Here is a 21175-nt window from a genome sequence, read left to right as displayed (position 1 = left end):
GGCTGGAGTGCAGTGGCGTGATCTCGACTCACTGCAACCTCTGCCGCCTGAGTTCAAGTGATTCTCATGCCTCAGCCTCCCAGATGGCTGGGACTACAGGCAAGGGCCACCATGCCCGGCTAATTTTTGTATTTTTTGTAGAGATGCGGTTTCACCATGTTGGCCAGGCTGGTCTCGAACTTCTGGTCTCGAACTTCTTCCCACCTCAGCCTCCCAAAGTGCTGGGATTACAGGCATGAGCCACTGCACCTGGCCTTTTGTGTATTTTTAACTTTTAAGTTCAGGGGTACAAGTGCAGGTTTGTTACACAGGTAAACTTGTGTCATGGGGGTTTGTTGTTCTGATTATTTCATCACCCAAGCATTAAGCCTAGTACCCACTGGTTATTTTTCCTGACCCTCTTCCTCTTCCCACCCTCCACCCTCCAAAAGGCCCCAGTGTGTGTTGTTTCCCTGTACCTGTTCATGTGTTTTCATTATTTAGCTCCCACTTATAAGTGATAACATGTGGTATTTGGTTTTTTGTTTCTGCATTCGTTTGCTAAGGATAATGGCCTCCAGCTCCATCCATGTCCATGCAAAGGACATGATCTTGTCCTTTTTTATGACTGCACAGTATTCCCTGGTGTATATGTACCACATTTTCTTTATCCAATCTATCATTGATGGACATTTAGGTTGAATCCATGTCTTTGCTATTGTGAATAGTGCTGCAATGAACATACACATGCATGTCTTTATAATATATATTATTCTATATTCCTTTGGGTATATACTTAGTAATGGGATTGCTGGATCAAATGGTTTCTCTGCCTTTAGGTCTTTGAGGAATCTCCAGACCATCTTCCACAATGGCTGAACTAATTTACACTCCCACCAACAGTGTATAAGCATTCCTTTCTCTCTACAACCTCACCAGCATTTGTATTTTTTGACTCTTTAATAGTAGCCATTCTGACTAGTGTTAGATGGTATCTCATTGTGGTTTTAATTTGCATTTCTCTAATGATCAGTGATGTTGAACTTTTTTTCATATGATTGTTGGCCGCATGTATGTCTTCTTTTTTTGTTTGTTTTTGAGACGAAGTCTTGCTCTGTCACCCAGGCTGGAGTGCAGTGGTACTATCTCGGCTCACTGGAACCTCTGCCTCTCAGGTTCAAGTGATTCTCCTGCCTCAGCTTCCCAAGTACCTGGGACTACAGGCACATGGCACCACGCCTGGCTAATTTTTGTAGTTTTACTAGAGATAGGGTTTTGCCATGTTGGCCAGGCTGGTCTCGAACTCCTGACCTCAGGTGATTCACCTGCTTCAGCCTCCTAAAGTGCTGGGCGCATGCCCTTTGCCCACTTTTTAGGGGGTTGTTTTTTTCTTGTAAATTTGTTTAAGCTTCTAACAATTTGTTTAAGTTTCACCGTGCTAACATGGTGAAACCCTGTCTCTACAAAAAATTAGCCGGGCGTGGTGGTCGGCACCTGTAGTCCCAGCTACTCGGGAGGCTGAGGCAGGAGAATAGCATGAACCTGGGAGGCGGAGCTTGCAGTGAGCCGAGATCGCGCCACTGCTCTCCAGCTTGGGCAACAGAGTGAGACTCTGTCTCAAAAAAAAAAAAAAAAAAAAAAAAAAAAGAAAGTGCCCCTTCAGCTCATTTTCAGAATTTTATTTGGAAAATAGGTGGTTGAAGATCCAAAGAACATGTATGATGACACATTTTAAAACAGAAACCAGTATCATCATTAAACAGACATTCCAGGGTGACATTTAATGTTCTCTCCGAAGACAAGTACCTTGGATGGATAAATGAAATGGCAGGGTGTGATGAAGATCCATCTCGCTCAACAGCACATGAAATATGCATGAGTCCTCGCCTTGATAATGTTCTTGAGATAAATATTAGCAGAGATCTAAAAGTAACCTTCACTTTTAAAACCTGAGGGTATAAAATAAATTTTAAGTAGATTTATCAATTACATTACAGTTAAGTTTTTACAGAATTCAAAGAAGCATTCAAAGTTTTTAAAACGAACAAATTTAGGTTAAAGTGAACAGAAAGGCATATTTGTTTTTAAAATCAGATGATCTGTTATATGAAAAAGATACTTGCACACGCATGTTTGTAGCCACACAATTCGCAATTACAAAATCACGGAACAAACCCAAATGCCCATCAATCAACGAGTGGATAAAGAAACTGTTATATATATAATGGAATACTACTCAGCCATTAGAAGGAATGAATTAACACTATTCACAGTGACCTGGATGAGACTGGAAACTATTATTCTAAGTGAACTAACTTAGGAATGGCAAACCAAACATTGTATGTTCTCACTTATATGTGGGAGCTGAGCTATGAGGATGCAAAGGCATAAGAAAGATACAATGGACTCTGGGGACTCAGGGAAGAGTGGGAAAGGGGCAAGGGATAAAAGACTATAAATATAGTGCAGTATATACTAAATAGGGCTCCTGAGATCTCAGGACTATCTTAGGGCTCTGATGAAAGAAGATGGGAGGGAAACAAGGGGAGACTGGCCGCCCTGCCATGATTAATTTAGCCATGACTCCCTGAGGCAAATGTCCTCAGCCAAGGAAACTGCTATTGCTATCATGATTTTGGTCCACAACCCACCTTGAACTAATACATTTGACAATGAAAATGAATTACTTTAAAAAAAAAAAAAAGAAGAAGGAAGGGAGAGAGGAGAGGAAGGGAGGGAGGAAAGAAAACTGCAAGCCTAATGAGGGCATTCTTGGATATCCAATTGCTACAAAAGTAGTTCACCCTCCATTTCTGTATCCGCTGGTCACAGATTGGTGTACTAGTCCGTTAATCACATGTCATTCTTTGAGTGGCACTGTCTCACAGCACCTAGCACAGCTCCACATACTTTGTTCTATTCAATAAATGGAATAAATGAAAATAATAAATAAAAATAGATGATCTGGCCAGGCACAGTGGCCCATGCCTGTAATCCCCACTTTGGGAGGCCAAAACAGGAGGATCAGTTGAGCCCAGGAGTCAAGACCAACCTGGGCAACACGGCATAAATCTACCTCTACAAAAAATACAAAGATTAGTCAGTTGTGGTATCGTGAGCATGTAGTCCCAGCTACTCAGAGACTGAGAGGTGGGAGGATTGCTTGAGCCCACCAAGCACTGTTGAGATATTGAGGCTGCAGTGAGCCATGAGCGTGCCTCTGCACTCCAGCCCAGGCAAAAGAGCAAGACCTGTCTCAAAGAAAAAAAAAAAAAAAATAGATGATCTATTAAACTTGGCACACTGTGTAGGAAAGTAGGAACCCCTAGTAAGTTTTAATTTAATCTAAATCTATTGCTTCTATGATACAATATAATTATTCAAATACCATTATTTAAAAAGCAATTAAATCATTTATTGTATAATTGGGCTTATTCTTTGTTTAAATTTTGTATTTTCCCTGAATATCTTACTATTTCTATCTTCCTAAACATCATGGTTTCCTATGAAATGAGACAATGCCAGATTCATAGGATTGTAGTATTAGACAAAAAAAAATAAAGATATGAAAAATTCATGAAGATATTGGCCCTTAAGAAGTCAATATAAATAATATCCACAATTAGACTGAAAGGATTTAAAAAGATAGTTAATGGTTGATGAAATGCTTTAATAAGCACATTCACTGAAATATTTTATTTTCTATATAATATAGGGTCCTTGATTTCCTTTGGCCAGTTGATGAATTTTATCTCATTCTAATGTAAACCATAATGTGTTTTTTCGTGCTTTCTTCCCAGAAGGTATGCAAATTCTAAAGCATTAGGAAAAAATAGGTGAATAATAATAAAAAGTTCTCATGATACCACTACTAGATATAGGCTCAGTTTCATGTTTGTATAGCACCTCTGAATGTTCTCTTTGTCTAACAAAAGGATTCTTGATTTCTGAGATAAATTCTTACAATTTTTTTACATGTTAAAAAAAAAGAAGAAGAAAACAAAAGGAGAGCCTGATTAAAGAAAAAAAGGCCCACATCTAAATTGGGCTTCCAAATTTGACAAGTATAGATGTATATTCAGATAATTCTATACGAGGATCATACATGAATCCTCAAAACTACAGTTTTCTCCCTCCAACCCTCGAGAAGCTTAGTATAAACTCAGGGAAAGAGTAAACTCAATGAAAGATGCTATTATTTTTATAGAAGAATATATAGATAGATGATTAGATAGATAGATGATTAGATAGGTAGATAGATAGATAATTAGATAGATAGATAGATAGATAGATAGATAGATAGATAGATAGATAGATAGATATAGATAGATAGATGATAGATAGATGATAGATAGATAGATGATAGATAGATAGATAGATAGATGATAGATAGATAGATAGATAGATAGATAGATAGATAGATAGATAGATAAAGTCCCTTCACTTTTCTCTGGTAGAAAATGGACTTAACTTCTACTATTTCAATAATTACATTGAATTTAAAACTACCAGATGAGTGATTTTGCTGTAAATAGAGAAATAAAAGCGATACTCTCTGCAGAACTGTCAACATATTCAGAGCAAGTTCTGTGTTCAATTTAACTTAGATACCATGGAGCAGGGTTCAGCAAACTACAGCCCACAAGCCAAATCTAGCCCACTACCTATTTTGGTAAAAAAATAATTTATTAGAATACACGTGGCCATGCTTATTTGTTTACGTACTGCACATGTCTGCTTTCATGGAACAAGGGCAGAGCTGAGTAGTTGCAACAGAAACTTTATGATCTACAAAGCCTAAAATGCATACAGTCACATTGCACAATGATATTTTGGTCAAGAAGAGACCACATATATGACTGTGTTCCCACGAGATTATAATGGAGCTTCTCTATACAAGTGTACCCTGTTTATCTTTTCTATGTTTACATATGTTTTGATACACAGATACCAATGTGATACAGTTGTCTACAATATCCAGCACAGTAACATGCTGTTCAGGTTTGTGTCCTAGAAGCAACAGGCTATACCATATAGCCTAGGTGTAATGTGGGCTATGCCATCTAGGTTTGTGTAAGTACACTCTATGAAGTCTGCACAGTGATGAAATCGCCTAGCAATGCATTTCTCAGAACATATTCCCATTAGTAAGCAACTCATGACTATACTATGGAGACTTTTACAGAACAAGTTTGCCAATCCCTATCCTAGAGCTCAATATGCTTAAGAGGTTTAATTCATTGACTGAAAGGCAAGGAACTATTATCTATATTACATGTTGATTTCCTATGTTCTGAAAAAATATATTTATAAAAATCAGATTAGCCTTGCTTTACAAGGACCATCTCTGAGGCAGCTGATTCCTGGGCTAGCTGATTCCTGGGCTGCCCAAACAACCTAACCAAGAAAAATAGCAATTGCTCTTATCTGAGATTTGATGCCACCGTCAGTTGTAGGGTACGGAAACATACAAAAAGTCTTGCCATACATTGGTTACAGAACACCCACTTTCCAGAGACACCTCGTTAGAAAGCACATACCAATCACCAACTGTCAGTGCTTTAATTTTGACATGAAGTAAATCAAGAGTACAGTATATGTCAAAGTCTGAAAGATCCAACAAGAACACATCAGTGCATTTCTGTCTTAGGAAACAGTTTCTCTTCCTAGAGAGAAAAATATATATATACATATATATGAGATCTGAGAGAAATCTTAGAAACAGAAGCAAGGCAGCAAAGTCAGGAGACCAGAGCCTGAGTAGCAGGAAATTGAGCAACAAGGAAGCCAACAAGGGAAAAGTTGCTCTGGGCCCAATTCCTCTAGCAAAATTCCTTTGTAAATACTAAAACTCACAACAGCAGGTAGGGAAGCTCAATCTGGGACTCCTGCTCTAAGCCAGAACAATCAAGGAGCTGAAGTAGTTCCTAAGAAGAAGGACATTTTCTAGCCATAGGCAGAAGGAAAATCAAACTCACTGGAGGAAATGGTCGTGCTTAAAGCATGAAGACAGAAAAATGTAAAAGTAAACCAACAGAAAAAGACAGCATACATGCTAACCAGAGGAAAATGTGTATTAATATAGCTACATTAGACATAATGGAAAATGGGAAGGGGCAAGTTCTAACTTACCTAAGAATGCCAACTAATAGAAGGAATGATTGAAGGGGGGAAAAGGTGGGGCAGAAATCAATATTTGCAGCCACCACATTAATAATTACTTGGAACAAAAATCAGTGGATGCTAAAACTAGTAAAAATTTGACAAGAAACAGGATTTTTTTGGTTTCAATAGCTTTGGGGGTACAATTGATTTTTTTGTTAGATAGATGAATTAGATAGTGGTGAATTCCGAGCTTTTAGTGCACCCATGACCAAGTAGTGTACATTGTACCTAACATGTCATGTTTTATTCCTAGCACCCCTCCCAACTTCCCTGCCTTCTGAGTCTCTAAAGTCCATTATATCACTCTGCATGTCTTTGTGTACTAATAGCTTGGCTCCCACTTATAAGTGAGAACAGAGGGTTTTTAGTTTGCAACTCATGTGTTACTTCACTTAGAATAATTGCCTCCAGCTCCATCCAAGTTGCTGCAAAAGACATTATGCCATTCCTTTTAATGGCCAAGTTGTATTCCATGGTATATATATGCACCACATTTTTTTTTACCACTCATTTGTCAGTGGGCACTTAGGTTAGTTCCACATCTTTGCAATTGTGAATTGTGTGGCTGTAAGCATACATGTCTTCTTCATATAATGACTTATTTTCCTTTGGGTAGATACCAAGTAGTAAGATCGGTGGATCAAATAGATTTACTTTTAGCTCTTTAAGGAATCTCCATATTGAAGAAATAGGATATTTAAGCATCCTCCCAACAAAATACTATTTTTTGCCTCTGATAAATAACTTTATAAAAAATAACAAATAACTTTACAACATGACAGGCACCACCTTAACCAAATGCTTTTATAATAGGTCTTGATATCTAGTGCTCCATTTTAAATATTGATTCATGTTATACCATTGATTCCATTCCATTGATTCATATTATACCAAATATAACATGAATCAATGGAATGTTAAAAATATTTTTTCTCACAGATATTGATTCAAATTAAAGTAAGAAATTACTTGGCTGACCAATCAATCCTCTGGAACCTGTCAGGCTGATTAATTTTTGCATTCTTTAGGAATGTTAGGAAGTTTGACTTCTTTTTAAATTATAAAGATGGAAGCATGATTTTGGAAACCTGTCCAAATAGTGGTTGTCAGCTAAAAAAAAAAAAACTGTGCCACTGCACTCTAGCCTAGCGACAGAGCAAGACTCCATCTCAAAAGAAAAAAAAAAATGCAGTTCATTCGTTCAACATGCACATTGGGCCTGTCAACAAAAGCCATCTCTTTGAACAAATTTCTGAAATGTATGATTTATACTGCTTGGTTCTCCACACCCAGAAAAATCACAGCAACAAGGAGATGAACTAAAGCTAACTCCAAGAGAGCCTTCATGATGCCAGATCCAAAGCAACGACCTCTCAGGATGCAGACCACAAAATGAAGCCCGCCCGCTGCCTCGAGTGACTTTACAGCTCGCAATGAACTCAGGCGCTGCATATGCACACCTTCTAATGCTGTGCCACGTACTCAGCCCAATTTTCTAAAAATCCTAGCCTTTCCTGATTACCTGGGCTCCAAAGTTCAAGAGAGTAGGTAAAGTAAGCATGAAAATTGTGCTCAGCGATCTCTCTTTTTTAGGTCTATGGTAGTGACAGAAAAGTAAGTATGTATAATTTCATGCCATGTTTTTATTTTTAATTTTAGGATCTGTTATTGTGAAGGTAATTGAAGCAATACGAGGTGACCCCACCTGACACTGATGTGCCTGAACCTTCTGCCCACCTTTTTTTATATTCAGCGTTTCAGCAATCCATCTTATCCCTCCACCTGTACACTAGTTTGGATTTTTTTGCAATTTGATAATTTATCATAAATAGCTGTAGTGATTATTATAAATGTTTGGGACTTTTTGCTATCATGTGATAGTAATGCAGGCGGTTTTTATTCAAGGATACAACTCTGAAACCAAAATTTCTTAATCATTTCTTAAACATCTGGATCTCTTTAAAAAGTATTCAGAAATGGTAATCCATAAAAAAAAAAACTATTACCATGTGCAGGTACTTATCTGATACACTAGTTTCTGTCTCCACTTGCCCCTACAATGACTCCATTTCTATTTTTCTCTTTACAGCCATACTCCTAGAAAAAGCCACTTGTACTCATACCTTTGGGTTTCTTTCTTCTCATACTTCCTTAAAGCTGATCCAACCAACTTTCACCCACACCTCTCCACCAAAACTGTCTTTTATCAAAGTCATCAATGCCCCTCACATTGCTAGATCTAATGGACAACCCTTAGTTCTCATCCCACTTAACTTTTCAGCAACAGAAGATATAGCTGACAGCTCCACCTGCACGGCTCCCAGGACCCCACTCTGCCCTGGTTTTACTTCCAGTTGACCTACTGTCTTCTCTTTGGCTCATTCAAAGATTCTGCCTTCTCTTAGCAACCTGTTAACATTGGATATGCCAAGACCCAAACCTTGGACTGATTATCTTCATTTTCCTCACTTCTTTGCTTTGAACTCATGCAATCTTACTGGCTTTAAGTATTAGTATGTGCTGATGAATCCTAATGTTCTACATCCAGTCTGGACCTTCTCCCTCTGAACTCCAGACCTCTATATTCAACTACTCACTTGCTCTCTCCTCTTGGAGATCTAAGCAGCATCTTAAACGTGGCATTTTCAAAATAAGGTTCCAAACCAACATCTTCCACATTTTTATCCAAGATAGTAGCATCTCCCACTTTATAGTAGCTCATAAATCCTAAACTCTCCAGATTCCTCTAACATACTTCATCTCTAGCTGTCTGCAAATCCTTAGATCAACTGACCTTAACTCTTCCTATGAAATCCATGCTACATCTAAACCAGGGTTCTCATCCTCAGTACTATTGACTCTGGGCCCTGAAAACTTTGTCATCAGTGGCTGTCTTAGGCACTGTAGATGTTCAGCAGCATCCCTAGGTCTATACAGATGCCAGTAGCACACTAACACCATCACTGTAATGAACAAAGCTGCTTCCAGATACATTCCCCAGAGGGTAAAATTGCCCCTGGCTGAGGACCGTTGGCCTTGTAGTCACTACTACCTAATTCCTCTCCCTACTTCAGTCCCTGCTTCCTCTTGGTATCCATTCTCCATCCAGCAGCCAGGGTGATCCTGATCATAAAAATCCAAGTCAGATCACGTCATTCCTCCATTTAGAGCTTTCTAGGGGGTTCCCATCTTATTTCAAACAAAAGCCAAGTGTGTCAATCAACTTTGAGACATTAGATGAGGTACTCCACTCATTGTTTTAGGTGTTTCAGTTGTTGTTTTAAGACCTCATCTGCATGACTTTCCCTCTCCAATCATGCTGGCCTTGTTCTGCAAACACTCAGCGACTTTACATCAGCTGTTCCCATATTCTTTTTTTAATTTTAATATTATTATACTTTAAGTTTTAGGGTACATGTGCGAACGGCCTTCCCTCCAGGATCTGCAGGGTTCATTCCCTCACTTCCTCCAGCTCTTTCCTCAATCATCACCTTCAAGGGATGCCTTCCCTGATGCCATATTAAGGACCACAACCCTCACCCAAGTATTCCCTATCTTCTTACTCTGCCTCTATTCCCTAAGGTGCATTTACTCTTTCTTAAAATACCATAGAGTATGTTTTTTGTGTATACTCTGCCTCTTCCTACTAAAGTGTGAACTCTGTGAGGGATTCTTTGTGGAATAAATGAATGATTAGGCACTGTTACCAGGACCAACCACAACTAAGCCTTAGCTAAGGGCATGAATCAGCAACTGAGACGAGTTAGTAACTGTACCCTTAAAAACCTATTTCTAATGAGCATTGAAGCTTAAAATTACATACAAGTCAGTCTTGCAATAACTAGAAACAGATATATAGTAGTATAAACTTTATTCATAAATAAAACTTCATAAAGTTAAAAGCAGTGGCAGTTCCTATTTTAAAAAGGGAATAGTGGAAGGCAGACTGCATTTTATTTAAAATCACAATTTAGGTTTTTCAGATGGATAACAGTTGAGAGCATTAAATCCCCTTCCTGCTTTTCAGATTTTCACAAAATAGCACATTAAATCCTCAGTCCTAAGTAATCATGGCAGAGATTCCAAATTGCCTCTCAATATCAGAGTGGACAGAACAGTTTCTTCTCTTGCAGTAAAGGTACTCATTTGATGAACAAGGGAGTGTAGCAGTCAGATTCTTACTGAAATGGAAGAAAGACAGTAAAATATGTGTCCCAATGTAAACATTACTTCCCTACTTCCAAGAGCCTGTTATTCATAAGTAAAGCAATGTACATGTATGGAAATGAAGGAGAAGGTGTAAGTGGGAGGTAAGGGAGGAGAAGAAAGAAAGTATATGTTCTATCCTCGAGACTGTAACCCTTAAGTGTTTAATGATTCAAGTGCGATGTATGTATAAGTGAATAAGGATACTTTTGCCCTCTAAGCTATGAAGTACATCCCAAATGTTCTAGGTATCCTGTTTACTCTCTATTAAACACAGCTCCATCCTTTTATTAATAGCCAGATATTAATATGTGTGGATTTTTCATAATATACCTTCATATGGGGCTCAAGAATGAAACACTACACTATCTTACAGTCATTTTGTACTTTCTGGAAAAAGTTGCAACACAGACTTATGACACTTCTGAGTTCACTTTCCCAGGGATCATCAGCATATTTAAGCCACTTTGTAGGCTCAGTGTTAATACTCATTTATTACAATTCAGAACTTTATTGATATTGAAATTGATAGGTATTTTCTTTTTAAGTTAATTATAGTATTTCATATAATACCCAAAATGGATAGCTCTTAGTTATATGGGGTTCCCAGTTAGTAACAGATTATCAAGACCACCATGATCAATAAAATCTTCAACAAACATAGGAAATCATGAATTTGCATTCTTGAACTGGAAACCTTTTAGGCACAATGCACCTTAACACAAATGTGTGCCATTTCCTTGACAATTGTATTGACTGGTATCTAGGACATACCTGGACAAAAATCATAAGATGCCAGTTTTAAAGCATTCTTACCAAGATTGTGTTGCAGAAGTTACTGCCATGTCTTCATTCGCAATGTGTATCCTCACCTCTATCTCCCATGCATTAACATTGTCAGTTTCCCCATCTCTCATTTCAACTGCATTTAAAAGACGATGCTGACTAAAATAAGAGAAGATAGAAAAATATCACATAGTGGTTAAGATCTACTCAGATCCTAGCATTTACAAGGCTGAACTTGGGGCCAAATTCCTATTATTAGTAGATGTATTGATTTCTGCTTCCTGCCATCACTCCCCAACACACCCCGCCCCAGAACATCACAGGCAGTATTTGTGGTGCTAAGAAGCAGAGACTTAAAAAACAGACTTCTGGGTTCACTTCTTGATTCCACCATCTACCAGCAAATGATGTTGACCAAGTAACTTAATTTCTCTGTTTCAATTTTCTCATCCTGAATTTGGCATAATAGTATTTACCACCACAGCTGGGTGCCTATAGTCCCAGCTACATGGGAGGCTGAAAAGAGAGACTTCCTTGAACCCAGAAGTTCAAGATCAGCCTGAGCAAAATAAAGAGGCTCAACCACTTAAAAATAAAAAAAAATAATAAAAAAAGAATAATATCTACCTCATTGAGTTAGCAGAAGGAACAAATACATTCATACAAGCACAGTGTAGGCATATGGTAAGTGATTAATAAATGTTAGCTGCTATTATAATTATCTGTGAGAAGAGCTCTATGTAATATGGCTCTTCTGTAATTACTCAGGGAAAAAAAAATTTCAGTTCAGGATTTTAACCAGAAAAACCTAATTGAAAAATTGTCCAAAGTCCTGCCAAATATATCACACTTTTGCTAAGACCTAATCAAAATGGTTGTTAATTTTCTAAATTTTTTTATTTTTAGTTTCTGTGAGTACATAGTAGATAGATAGATGATAGATAGATAGATAGATAGATAGATAGATAGATAGATTACACGGGATATTTTGATACAGGCATATAATATGAAATAAGCACTTAGACTTTCTCAAGATGTCAATTAATAAAAAAAAAGACCCAATCTTAACCCACAAATCCTGTTTTAAGATGTCTCTCTCCCAACACTGTCAGCCCTGCATAGTACATGCTGATCTTGACAACCTGATGAGTTCAGTGTCTTTTAGACTTCTTTATGCTTTCTCTATTGCCTTCAGGAAACTTGCATATGGGTTCAAGTTTAAATAACTTAAATAACTTGATTTGGTTGGTGAAAACCTATCAGGTTTTCAGGGACCCTGACACTTATATCAAAAAATAAGTCATCATTTCACTTTTCAATAATATTCCTAGTATTCCTATGTTCTAGGGGACAGTTGTAACAACTTTTGAAGAATACAAGGCCAAGTGATGATATGGTTTGGAATCTGTGTCCCCACTCAAATCTCATGTTCATTGTAATCCCCAGTATTGGTGGTGGAACCTGGTGGGAGGTGATGGGGTCATGGGGGTGGACCCTTCATGAATGGTTTAGCACAGCAGTCCCCAAACGTTTTGGCACCAGGGGCCAATTTTTTGGAAGACAATTCTTGCACTGTTAGGGGGTGATGGTTTGGGGATGCAACTGTTTCGCCTCAGATCACCAGGCATTAGATTCTCATAAGGAGTGCGCAACCTAGATCCCTCGCATGCGCAGTTCACAACAGGGTTCGTGCTCCTGTGAGAATCCAATGCCACCACTAATCTGACAGGAGGTACAGTTCAAGTGGTAATGCTGGCTTGCTGCTCACCTCCTTCTGTGCTGCCAGGTTCCTGACAGGCAAGGGACCACTACATGTCCATAGCTCAGGGGTTATGGACCCCTAGTTTAGCACCATCCCTTTGGTGCTGGTCTCATGATAGAGTTCTCGGGAGATGTGGTTTTTTAAAAGTGTGTAGCACCTCCCCCGACCACTTCCTCCTGCTCCAGCCATGTCAGTATGCCTGCTCCAGCTTTGCCTTCTGTTGCCTTCCACCATGAGTAAAAAACTCTGAGGTTTCCCCAGCCATGCTTCCTGTACAGCTTGTAGAACAATGAGCCAACTAAACTTCTTTTCTTATAAATTACCCGGCATTTCTTTTTTTCTTTTTTTTTTTTTTTTTTTTTTTTTTTTTTTTTTTGAGAAGGAGTCTCACTCTGTTGCCCAGGCTGGAGTGCAATGGCACGATTTCAGCTCACTGCAAGCTCCACCTCCTGGGTTCACGCCATTCTGCTGCCTCAAGCTCCCTAGTAGCTGGGACTACAGGCGCCCCCCACCACGCCCAGCTAATTTTTTTTTTTTTTTTTTTGTATTTTTAGTAGAGACGGGGTTTCACCGTGTTGGCCAGGATGGTCTCGATCTTCTGATCTCATGATCCTCCTGCCTCGGCCTCCCAAAGTGCTGGGATTACAGGTGTGAGCCACCACGCCCAGCCGGCATTTCTTTATAGCAATGCAACAGAGAACTAAGACACCAAGGATCAAGAGATCTGTGTTCCCATTAGGGTTTGGTGTCTCCCACACTCCCATCACTGGTTGTACCATTTAACCTTTCAGATTTGGGATTTTTATCTGGACAGTAAATGAAGCCAGGGGCTAGGGCAGGGGTCTGGCATTCCATACTCACTTGTGGACAACACACGACAGAGGCATTTCAGATCGGACAGTTGAGTCTCTTGAGATATACTTGATTTTAGTTTTAAGCAGAAGAACTCCCCGGAGAGGCTACAAGACAAAGAGAGGTTTTAAACCCATGTTTGTCTCAAGTATCTCAGGAAACTTACAGGCGTTTAAATAAGAATTTATAGATACATCAAGCTTTCTAAAAATGGTCACACTCTCACTAAACTATAAACAGCATCTCTTCATAGGAAACAGGACCAGTTTCCAAACTGACAGATGGGTTAAAATCTGGCACAGTGCTTGTACATAAAAGGCAAGCAATACTTGTTAGTTAAAAGAGAAAGGAGCTTTGTGATTCACATTCAAGAAAGCAATTGACACCTCTTTTTGAGACACACAGTTGTAGTGATGCATTGCTTATTCAAAGCGAGCATGGGCTTTGAGATCATATGAATCACGTTTGGAATCTTGGAGCTGCCTCTATTCATCATGAATCTTGGAAACCGTGTTTAAACAATTAGGTCTGTTTTCTTATTTCTAAAAAAAAAAAAAAAAGCAATAATTATGGTGGTAAAGAATAATAGTGATTAAGTTATCAGCATATAGTAAATACCTAACAGGAAGAATAGCTGTTTTCAGGGGGGTGGGGCGGAATGGAGCTAATTTTTTTCTAAGAACATTTAGCATATGGTTCTCAATATAAGGCCCAGTCTTTGACAGCATAGGAGGATACGATGATTCAGGGATACCCATATTCATTACATAATTTTAAACGTTCCTATCTCAGATATATCCTGCTGTCTTTGGATAATTTGAAAATATAAGCACAGATAAAATGAAATTAACATACTACCACCACCCAGATTCTTAAGTTAACGTTTGAATATTTCCCACCCCCCAATTTATATCAAGGTTGACAGTGCCCCCCTAATACATGCTGTGGTATATTAGACCTCTAATGTGCTTCCCAGATCCCATAAGGGCTTGTTGACCCAGCTGCCGGATATGCTGTTACCAGATAGCCTTCAGCCTTCAGCTCTCACCCCATCCAGGCATTGTGTAGCTGCTGAGAGCTGTCTTACCCCTGGCCACACTCCTCTCCCTGGCCCACTTCTGATCACCTACCCAGCAAGAATGTGAAGCCCTGTGCAGGTACAGCCAAAGCTGTCTCTGAGCCAGCATCACAGCTCAGCTTTGCCCTTTGCCCAATCTTCTTTCTCCCAAAAGCACTTCTTAATATTCCGCACACTAAACTCTACCTCAAATTTTGCTTTTGCTTTCTATGTTACCCAATCTGTGGAATTTATCTAAACCTGATCAAGTTCTATTACTTCTCTTAGCATTTTGTTTGAGATAATGAAAAAACTAAGTAATATAGCAAGATTTTACTAACTTTAAAAACTTTTTAAATTAAGTTAAAATTCCAGTTATACTTTTATCAGTGATATACACAATGACTTAGTATACCCAAAATATCTGGTGAGTAGGGGCTAGGGCTGGGAGATTACTGAGTATTTACTTTAAAAAGGCTTCTGATGCTTGATTAGTGTTACTCCCTCCTTTTGGTTGCAATTGACCAAACTTCATGAATTATAATAAATAGTTAGAGAAACTGTTGAAAAACCTTGTGATGCATGGAAAATACTTCCTTCCTTCAAAACGTTCAACTTTCCAGCCTGCCGTTCAACTCTCCTGCTCTCATGGATTCTCATAGGAGCACGAACCCTATTGTGAACTGCGCATGCAAGGGATCTAGGTTGCGCACTCCTTATGAGAATCTAATGCTTGGTGATCTGAGGTGGAACAGTTGCATCCCCAAACCATCACCCCCTATCAGTGCAAAAATTGTCTTCCACAAAATTGGCCCCTGGTACCAAAACGTTTGGGGACTGCTGTGCTAAACCATTCATGAAGGGTCCACCCCCATGACCCCATCACCTCCCACCAGGTTCCAACCTCCAATATTGGGGATTACAATGAACATGAGATTTGAGTGGGGACACAGATTCCAAACCATATCATTTGGCCTTGTATTCTTCATTAAACATTAATGAATAATTCATGTCTGCAATTACCACCTAACAAGAAAAAAGCATTTAGCATCTCCTTTCTTAACTGCTTCTGTCCTAAATGTGATCATTAAAGAGTCTAGCCATATTACAAATAGACAATTAGTGACTTCTAGTTTGTAGTTATGTTGAAGGAACCATAAGACACTTGGGGTTTTTTTTTGTTTTTTTTTTTTATACTTTAAGTTTTAGGGTACATGTGCACAACATGCAGGTTTGTTACATATGTATACATGTGCCATGTTGGTGTGCGGCAACCATTAACTCATCATTTAACATTAGGTATATCTCCTAATGCTATCCCTCCCCCCTACCCCCACCCCACAACAGGCCCCATGAAGCTAGAAACCATCATTTTTAGCAAACTATCACAAGGACAAAAAACTAAACACCGCATGTTCTCACTCATAGGTGGGAATTGAACAATGAGAACACATGGACACAGGAAGGGGAACATCACACACCGGGACACTTGGGTTTTAAGTAAGATAACCATTTCTCTTACTTGAGTTACAATACCACAGTCATGAGGATGGTAGAAAAACTCATAGTAGACATTTGGCAAAACATGGGTTACACGGCAGCCATCTCCTAGAAACACTTCATCGGGGTTCATATACAAATTGTAAAATATCGTGGGTTTGATCCTGGCAAAGAACCAAAACTGGGTGCAGTGTACTTGAATAGCTGAAAAGCAGAAAAACTTTCTGTTAGTATGCAATTACATAGATCAGCTCAAAAAAATTTAGCATACCCTGTTAATACAAATGAAGAGATCATCCCTTACTAAAACAAAATGTCTTAAGAGGTGAACAAGTTTGCAAAAGATGGTCTCTGTATTATTACTTCATCCCCTAAAAATATTCACACATATACTCATCCTTCAAACACATTCTTTAGTGAATCTATATGTAGAGGGAAAAATCAATACAAAATACGATTTCATCTAACCCTCCAAAGTCGCTTACTGTAGAGCTAGAATCACAAGACTATATCTATATTATAATGTTTATACTAAGTATAGAGCATTTTCTGTCTCCCTTGTTCAACTGAAGCTTTTTGAAGCAAGCCCTTCCATTTTTATGGAAGCAAGCAAGTTTCCATTTTTATACCCACAGTTTCATGATATATAAAGACCTGTCCAGAAAACTCTTGCTAGAAACCAGGCTTTTATAGAAATTAAGTGAAAACAGTGCTATCCTTTCCCTTCTATCTTGAAATATCTGGACATTAAGTGTTTTTACTCTGAAAATGGAAATAAGTTTCTGATATAATCTGCTACTTGAATTAGGTCCCAGGCAAAGAGAATTAGAACAAACTAGAAATTGTGAGACTGGGTAGGCATGAGTTTTTTTGTTTTTGTTTTTTTTAAGAGTAAGTTTGGCTATTCTTCTAGACTACAATAAAGGAAAATTTTATCAGTTGCTCTTAAGATACTAGAAGGAGCCTGAGTTCTCAGGAGATACTGAAAACTCAGCAGAGAAACCGAAGCAATATAAATCTGCAATCCTTTCACAGAAGGGGCTATACATATTACAAATAACTATATGAAAAGATGTTTAATATCATCAGCCATTATGGAAATCCAAATTCAAATCACAATATCACTACACACCTATCACAATGGCTAAGATGAATAATAGTGAAGACCCCAAATGCTGATGAGGATGCCGAGAAACTGGGCCACTCATACATTGCTGGGACAATGTGAAATGTATCAACCACACCGGAAAACAGTTTGTCAATTTCTTTAAAAACTAAACATACAACAACCATATGACTCAACAATTAAACTCTTCGGCATTTATCCCAGGGAAATAAAAATGTATGTTCACATAAAAGGTACATAAATGGGCCGGGCGAGGTGGCTCACTCCTGTAATCCCAACACTTTAGGAGGGCAAGGCGGGTGGATCACGAGGTCAGGAGTTCAAGACCAGTCTGACCAACATGGTGAAACCCCGTCTCTACAAAAAATACAAAAATTAGCCAGGCATGGTGGCACGTGCCTGTAATCCCAGCTACTCAGGAGGCTGAGGCAGGAGAATCACGTGAACCTGGGAGGCAGAGGTTGCAGTGAGGCGAGATGGCGCCACTGCACTCCAGCCTGGGCGACAAAGCTAGACTCTGTCTCAAAAAAAAAAAAAGTACATAAATGTTAACAATAGCTTTATTTGTAATAGTCAAAAACTGAAGACAGCCCAGATGTCTTTTGGTGGGTGAATAGTTAAACAAACCATGGTACAATCATGCCATGGAATTCCACTCAGCAATAAAAAGAATCAAGTATGGATACACGCAACATCTTGGATGAATCTTCAAGGAAGTACACTGAGGGAAATAAAGCACCAATTCCAAAAGGTTACAAACTCTGAGCCCATTTATATAACACCCTTGAAATGACAAAATTGTAGAAATGAAGAACAGATCTGTGCTTGACAAAAATTAAGGAAAGCGGAGACAGAAGGTTTGGCATGAGTGGTTCAGGAGGAAAGTAGAAGTGGTTCTAAAAGTGGCATCCTGATTACAATAGAAATGTCTGTCCTTTGGCTGCATCAATATTAATATCCCAATGTAATACTGTACTATATTTCTGCAAGATGTTACCATTGTGTGAAGCTGAATAAATAGTATACTTGATCTCTGTATTATTTCTTACACTGCATGTGAATCTACAATTACCTAAAAATAAGACTTTCCTTAAATGTAAAAGCCCCAGTTATTCATACCCACATTAGCAAAAAGTAAGACATCTGTGAGCACCAATTAGAATTAAAGAACAATTGAGCAAGAGAGTTACTTTTCAGATCTGCACCTGTGGCCTCACAGTTCCATTCCTAGATATGCACAAAAAAAAAAAGAAACCACTCAAATACAAACATTATTTTTAACAGCCCAACACTGGAAAAATTCTATCAACATGAGAACAGAAACAATTTGCAATGCATTTATTCATTGGAATGCTAAATAGTAATTAAAATAAACCAAAGCTACAAATGTAAATCTCCAAGTGATGGACAACAAAAAAACTGTAGAATTAAATAGAAATAGAAGATAAATGCCTGCAAAACATATTTACAGATCCACAAATTTGACGTAAAATTGTAAAACACCCAGGAAAATGAATAATTACCAAACTCACATATGGGCAAAGAGGGAAGAGAATAGGATCAGGAATGACCACAGGGACTTCAACTCTACCTGAACTTCTATTAGAAAATAAAATGTAAGCAAATGTAGCAAATTATGGATTTAATAAAGCTGAAGAGGGGGTCAGTGGATATTGATATGATTCCTTATAGTTACTTGCTTTTTTAAACTTAGTTATCTATTTTAAATAGTTCCTAAAAAAGAAAGCATAATGAATACACTAAGATTCTAACATGTACCCATGTCAGGTCTAGGTTGTCTTGTTGAACAGGTAGCTTGACAAGTATACACAACTTTTCACTGCAATTCTGAAATCTTAACCTTAGAAATTGACAGCCCAGGCAGGAAGCAGTGGCTCACGCCTTTAATCCTAAAGTTTGGGAAGCCAAGGTGGGAGGATTCCTTGAGGCCAAGAGTTGGAGACTAGCCTGGGCAACATAGCAAGTCTCTACAAAAAAATTTTTTTTAATTAGCAGTTCACAGCTGCAGTGAGCTATGATGGCACCACTGCACTCCAGCCTGGGTGACAAAGAAAGAAAGAAAACAAAAGAAAGAGAAAGAAGAGGAAGAGAAAGAAGAGAAACAGAAGAGAAAGGGAAAAAGAAAAGAAAGAGAAAGATGAGAAAGAAGGGGAAAGAAGAGAAAAAGAAAAAAGAGAAAAAGAGAAAGAGGAAGGGAAGAGCAAGGGACAAGGAAGGGAACAGGAAGAGAAGAGGAAGAGAAAGGGAAGAGGAATGGAAAGGGAAGAGGAAGAGAAAGGGAAGGGAAAAAAGAAAAAGAGAGGAGAGAAAGAAAGAAAAGAAAACAGAAAAAAGCATTCAGCACAGTGGCTCATGCCTGTTATACCAGCACTTTGGGAGACCGAGGTGGGCAGATCACTTGAGGCCAGGAGTTTGAGACCAGCCTGGCCAATATGGTAAAACCCCATCTCTACTAAAAATACTAAAAATTAGCTGGATGTGGTGGTGCACATCTGCAGTGCCAGCTACTTGGGAGGCTGAGGCACAAGAATTGCATGAACCCGGGAGGCAGAGGCTATAGTGAGCCCAGATCATACCACTGCACTCCAGCCTCGGTGACAGCAAGACTCTTGTCTCAAAAAAAGAGAAAGGAAGAAAAGAAAGAAAGGAGGAAGGAAGGGAAAGAAAAGAAAGAGGGAGGGAGGAGGGAATGAGGGAGAAAGAGAAAGAAAGGAAGAGAGAAAGAAGGGAGGAGAGAAAGAAAGAAAAAGAGAAAGAGAAGCAGCAAAACAGGAAGAGAGAAACTGACAGCCCAAGTTTATACTCAGGGCTACCAATCATTCTGGTTTGCTCCGAACAGGAGGTTTTTGGGGCTGACACAGGAAAAGTAATGGGAAAACCCGGACCACTGTTCACCGCACTTAGGGGGCACTGATTGCTCCCTCTGAAATGAAAAGGATCTGTGAAGTATAAGGTAAAGAAAGGCTAAGCCTTATAAGGCTTTCTTCCTGTATGTGACACACCACAGAGTCCCGAGTTCCTACCACCACCCATTCCTCTGCTTTCCAGGCCACTCTACACTCTTTATATTAAACCCACTTCAAGTACTTGAGCCCCAAGAATTGATATGGTCAGAATAAGATCAAAAGGAAAGGGGAGTTGGAGAAAGACAGTCTCAGGTTAGGGCACACTCCCCAGTCTCAGTGCCGGTATGCAAGAGAAAAACATGGTATCTCAAGATTGCACATCAAAAAGAGGCACCACCCCTCCATGTGTCCTTGGCTATTATTAAGATTCAACCAGACCACAATTGTAAAGAATCCAAAGCGACATCTTTCAGCCCCCTTTAAGAAACTTCTATTCCCCAAGTCATAAGTTATACCTGACCAGTCCCCAGCACAGGTCCATATCAAGGAATGCAGATAAAAGAGCCCTTTGAACCCCAGAATGGTCTTCATTTGCCCAGATTGAAAACCAAACCTCACTCAGGAAACAGGAAGTTGGGGAGAATAGATAGCCTTATATGCCAAAATGCCTGAAGCCACACACAGGTGTGGGTAATTAACTACAACTTTGGACAGCACACACGTGCCATAAATATAATTTTGTTTCATTTTCTAAGATGTTACACTTTTTACTCAAATGTCAAAAAACAAGAGCAAAGATAAAGCAAAATGTGCAATAGAAGTACAATAGAAGGCTTCACTTGCTTTAGAGTCCAAAGCATCAGATATAGTTATTT

The 21175-nt window shown here is 38.8% G+C and overlaps 1 protein-coding gene across 1 annotated transcript; it reads right to left on the bottom strand.

Annotated features, from left to right (window-relative positions):
* Nucleotides 1-1646: 1646 nt before the first annotated feature.
* OOSP1 (oocyte secreted protein 1) lies at nt 1647-20914 on the bottom strand. The gene is made up of 5 exons (XM_055294022.2): nt 20816-20914; nt 16330-16511; nt 13760-13857; nt 11167-11295; nt 1647-1928 (listed from the first exon to the last, which is right to left on the bottom strand). The coding sequence occupies exons 1-5, from the start codon at nt 20889-20891 to the stop codon at nt 1922-1924; spliced, it is 492 nt and encodes a 163-aa protein (XP_055149997.1). The 5' UTR covers nt 20892-20914; the 3' UTR covers nt 1647-1921.
* Nucleotides 20915-21175: the final 261 nt, after the last annotated feature.

Source organism: Symphalangus syndactylus, chromosome 1 (assembly GCF_028878055.3).
Source record: "Symphalangus syndactylus isolate Jambi chromosome 1, NHGRI_mSymSyn1-v2.1_pri, whole genome shotgun sequence".
Taxonomy (NCBI): Eukaryota; Metazoa; Chordata; class Mammalia; order Primates; family Hylobatidae; genus Symphalangus; species Symphalangus syndactylus.
The sequence above is the reverse complement of the archived record's forward strand: the minus strand, read 5'-3'. Positions and strand labels throughout refer to the sequence as shown.

Bases quoted from the DNA above. Each gene is read 5' to 3' on its own strand.
- OOSP1 (XM_055294022.2), bottom strand. From the start codon at position 20,891: ATGAAGACCATTCTGGGGTTCAAAGGGCTCTTTTATCTGCATTCCTTG. The intron at 16,512-20,815 runs GTATAACTTATG...TCTGCTTTTCAG, and splicing joins CTGTGCTGGGGACTGGTCAG to CTATTCAAGTACACTGCACC. The intron at 11,296-13,759 runs GTGAGTATGGAA...CTCTTATTTTAG, and splicing joins CTGTCGTGTGTTGTCCACAA to TCAGCATCGTCTTTTAAATG.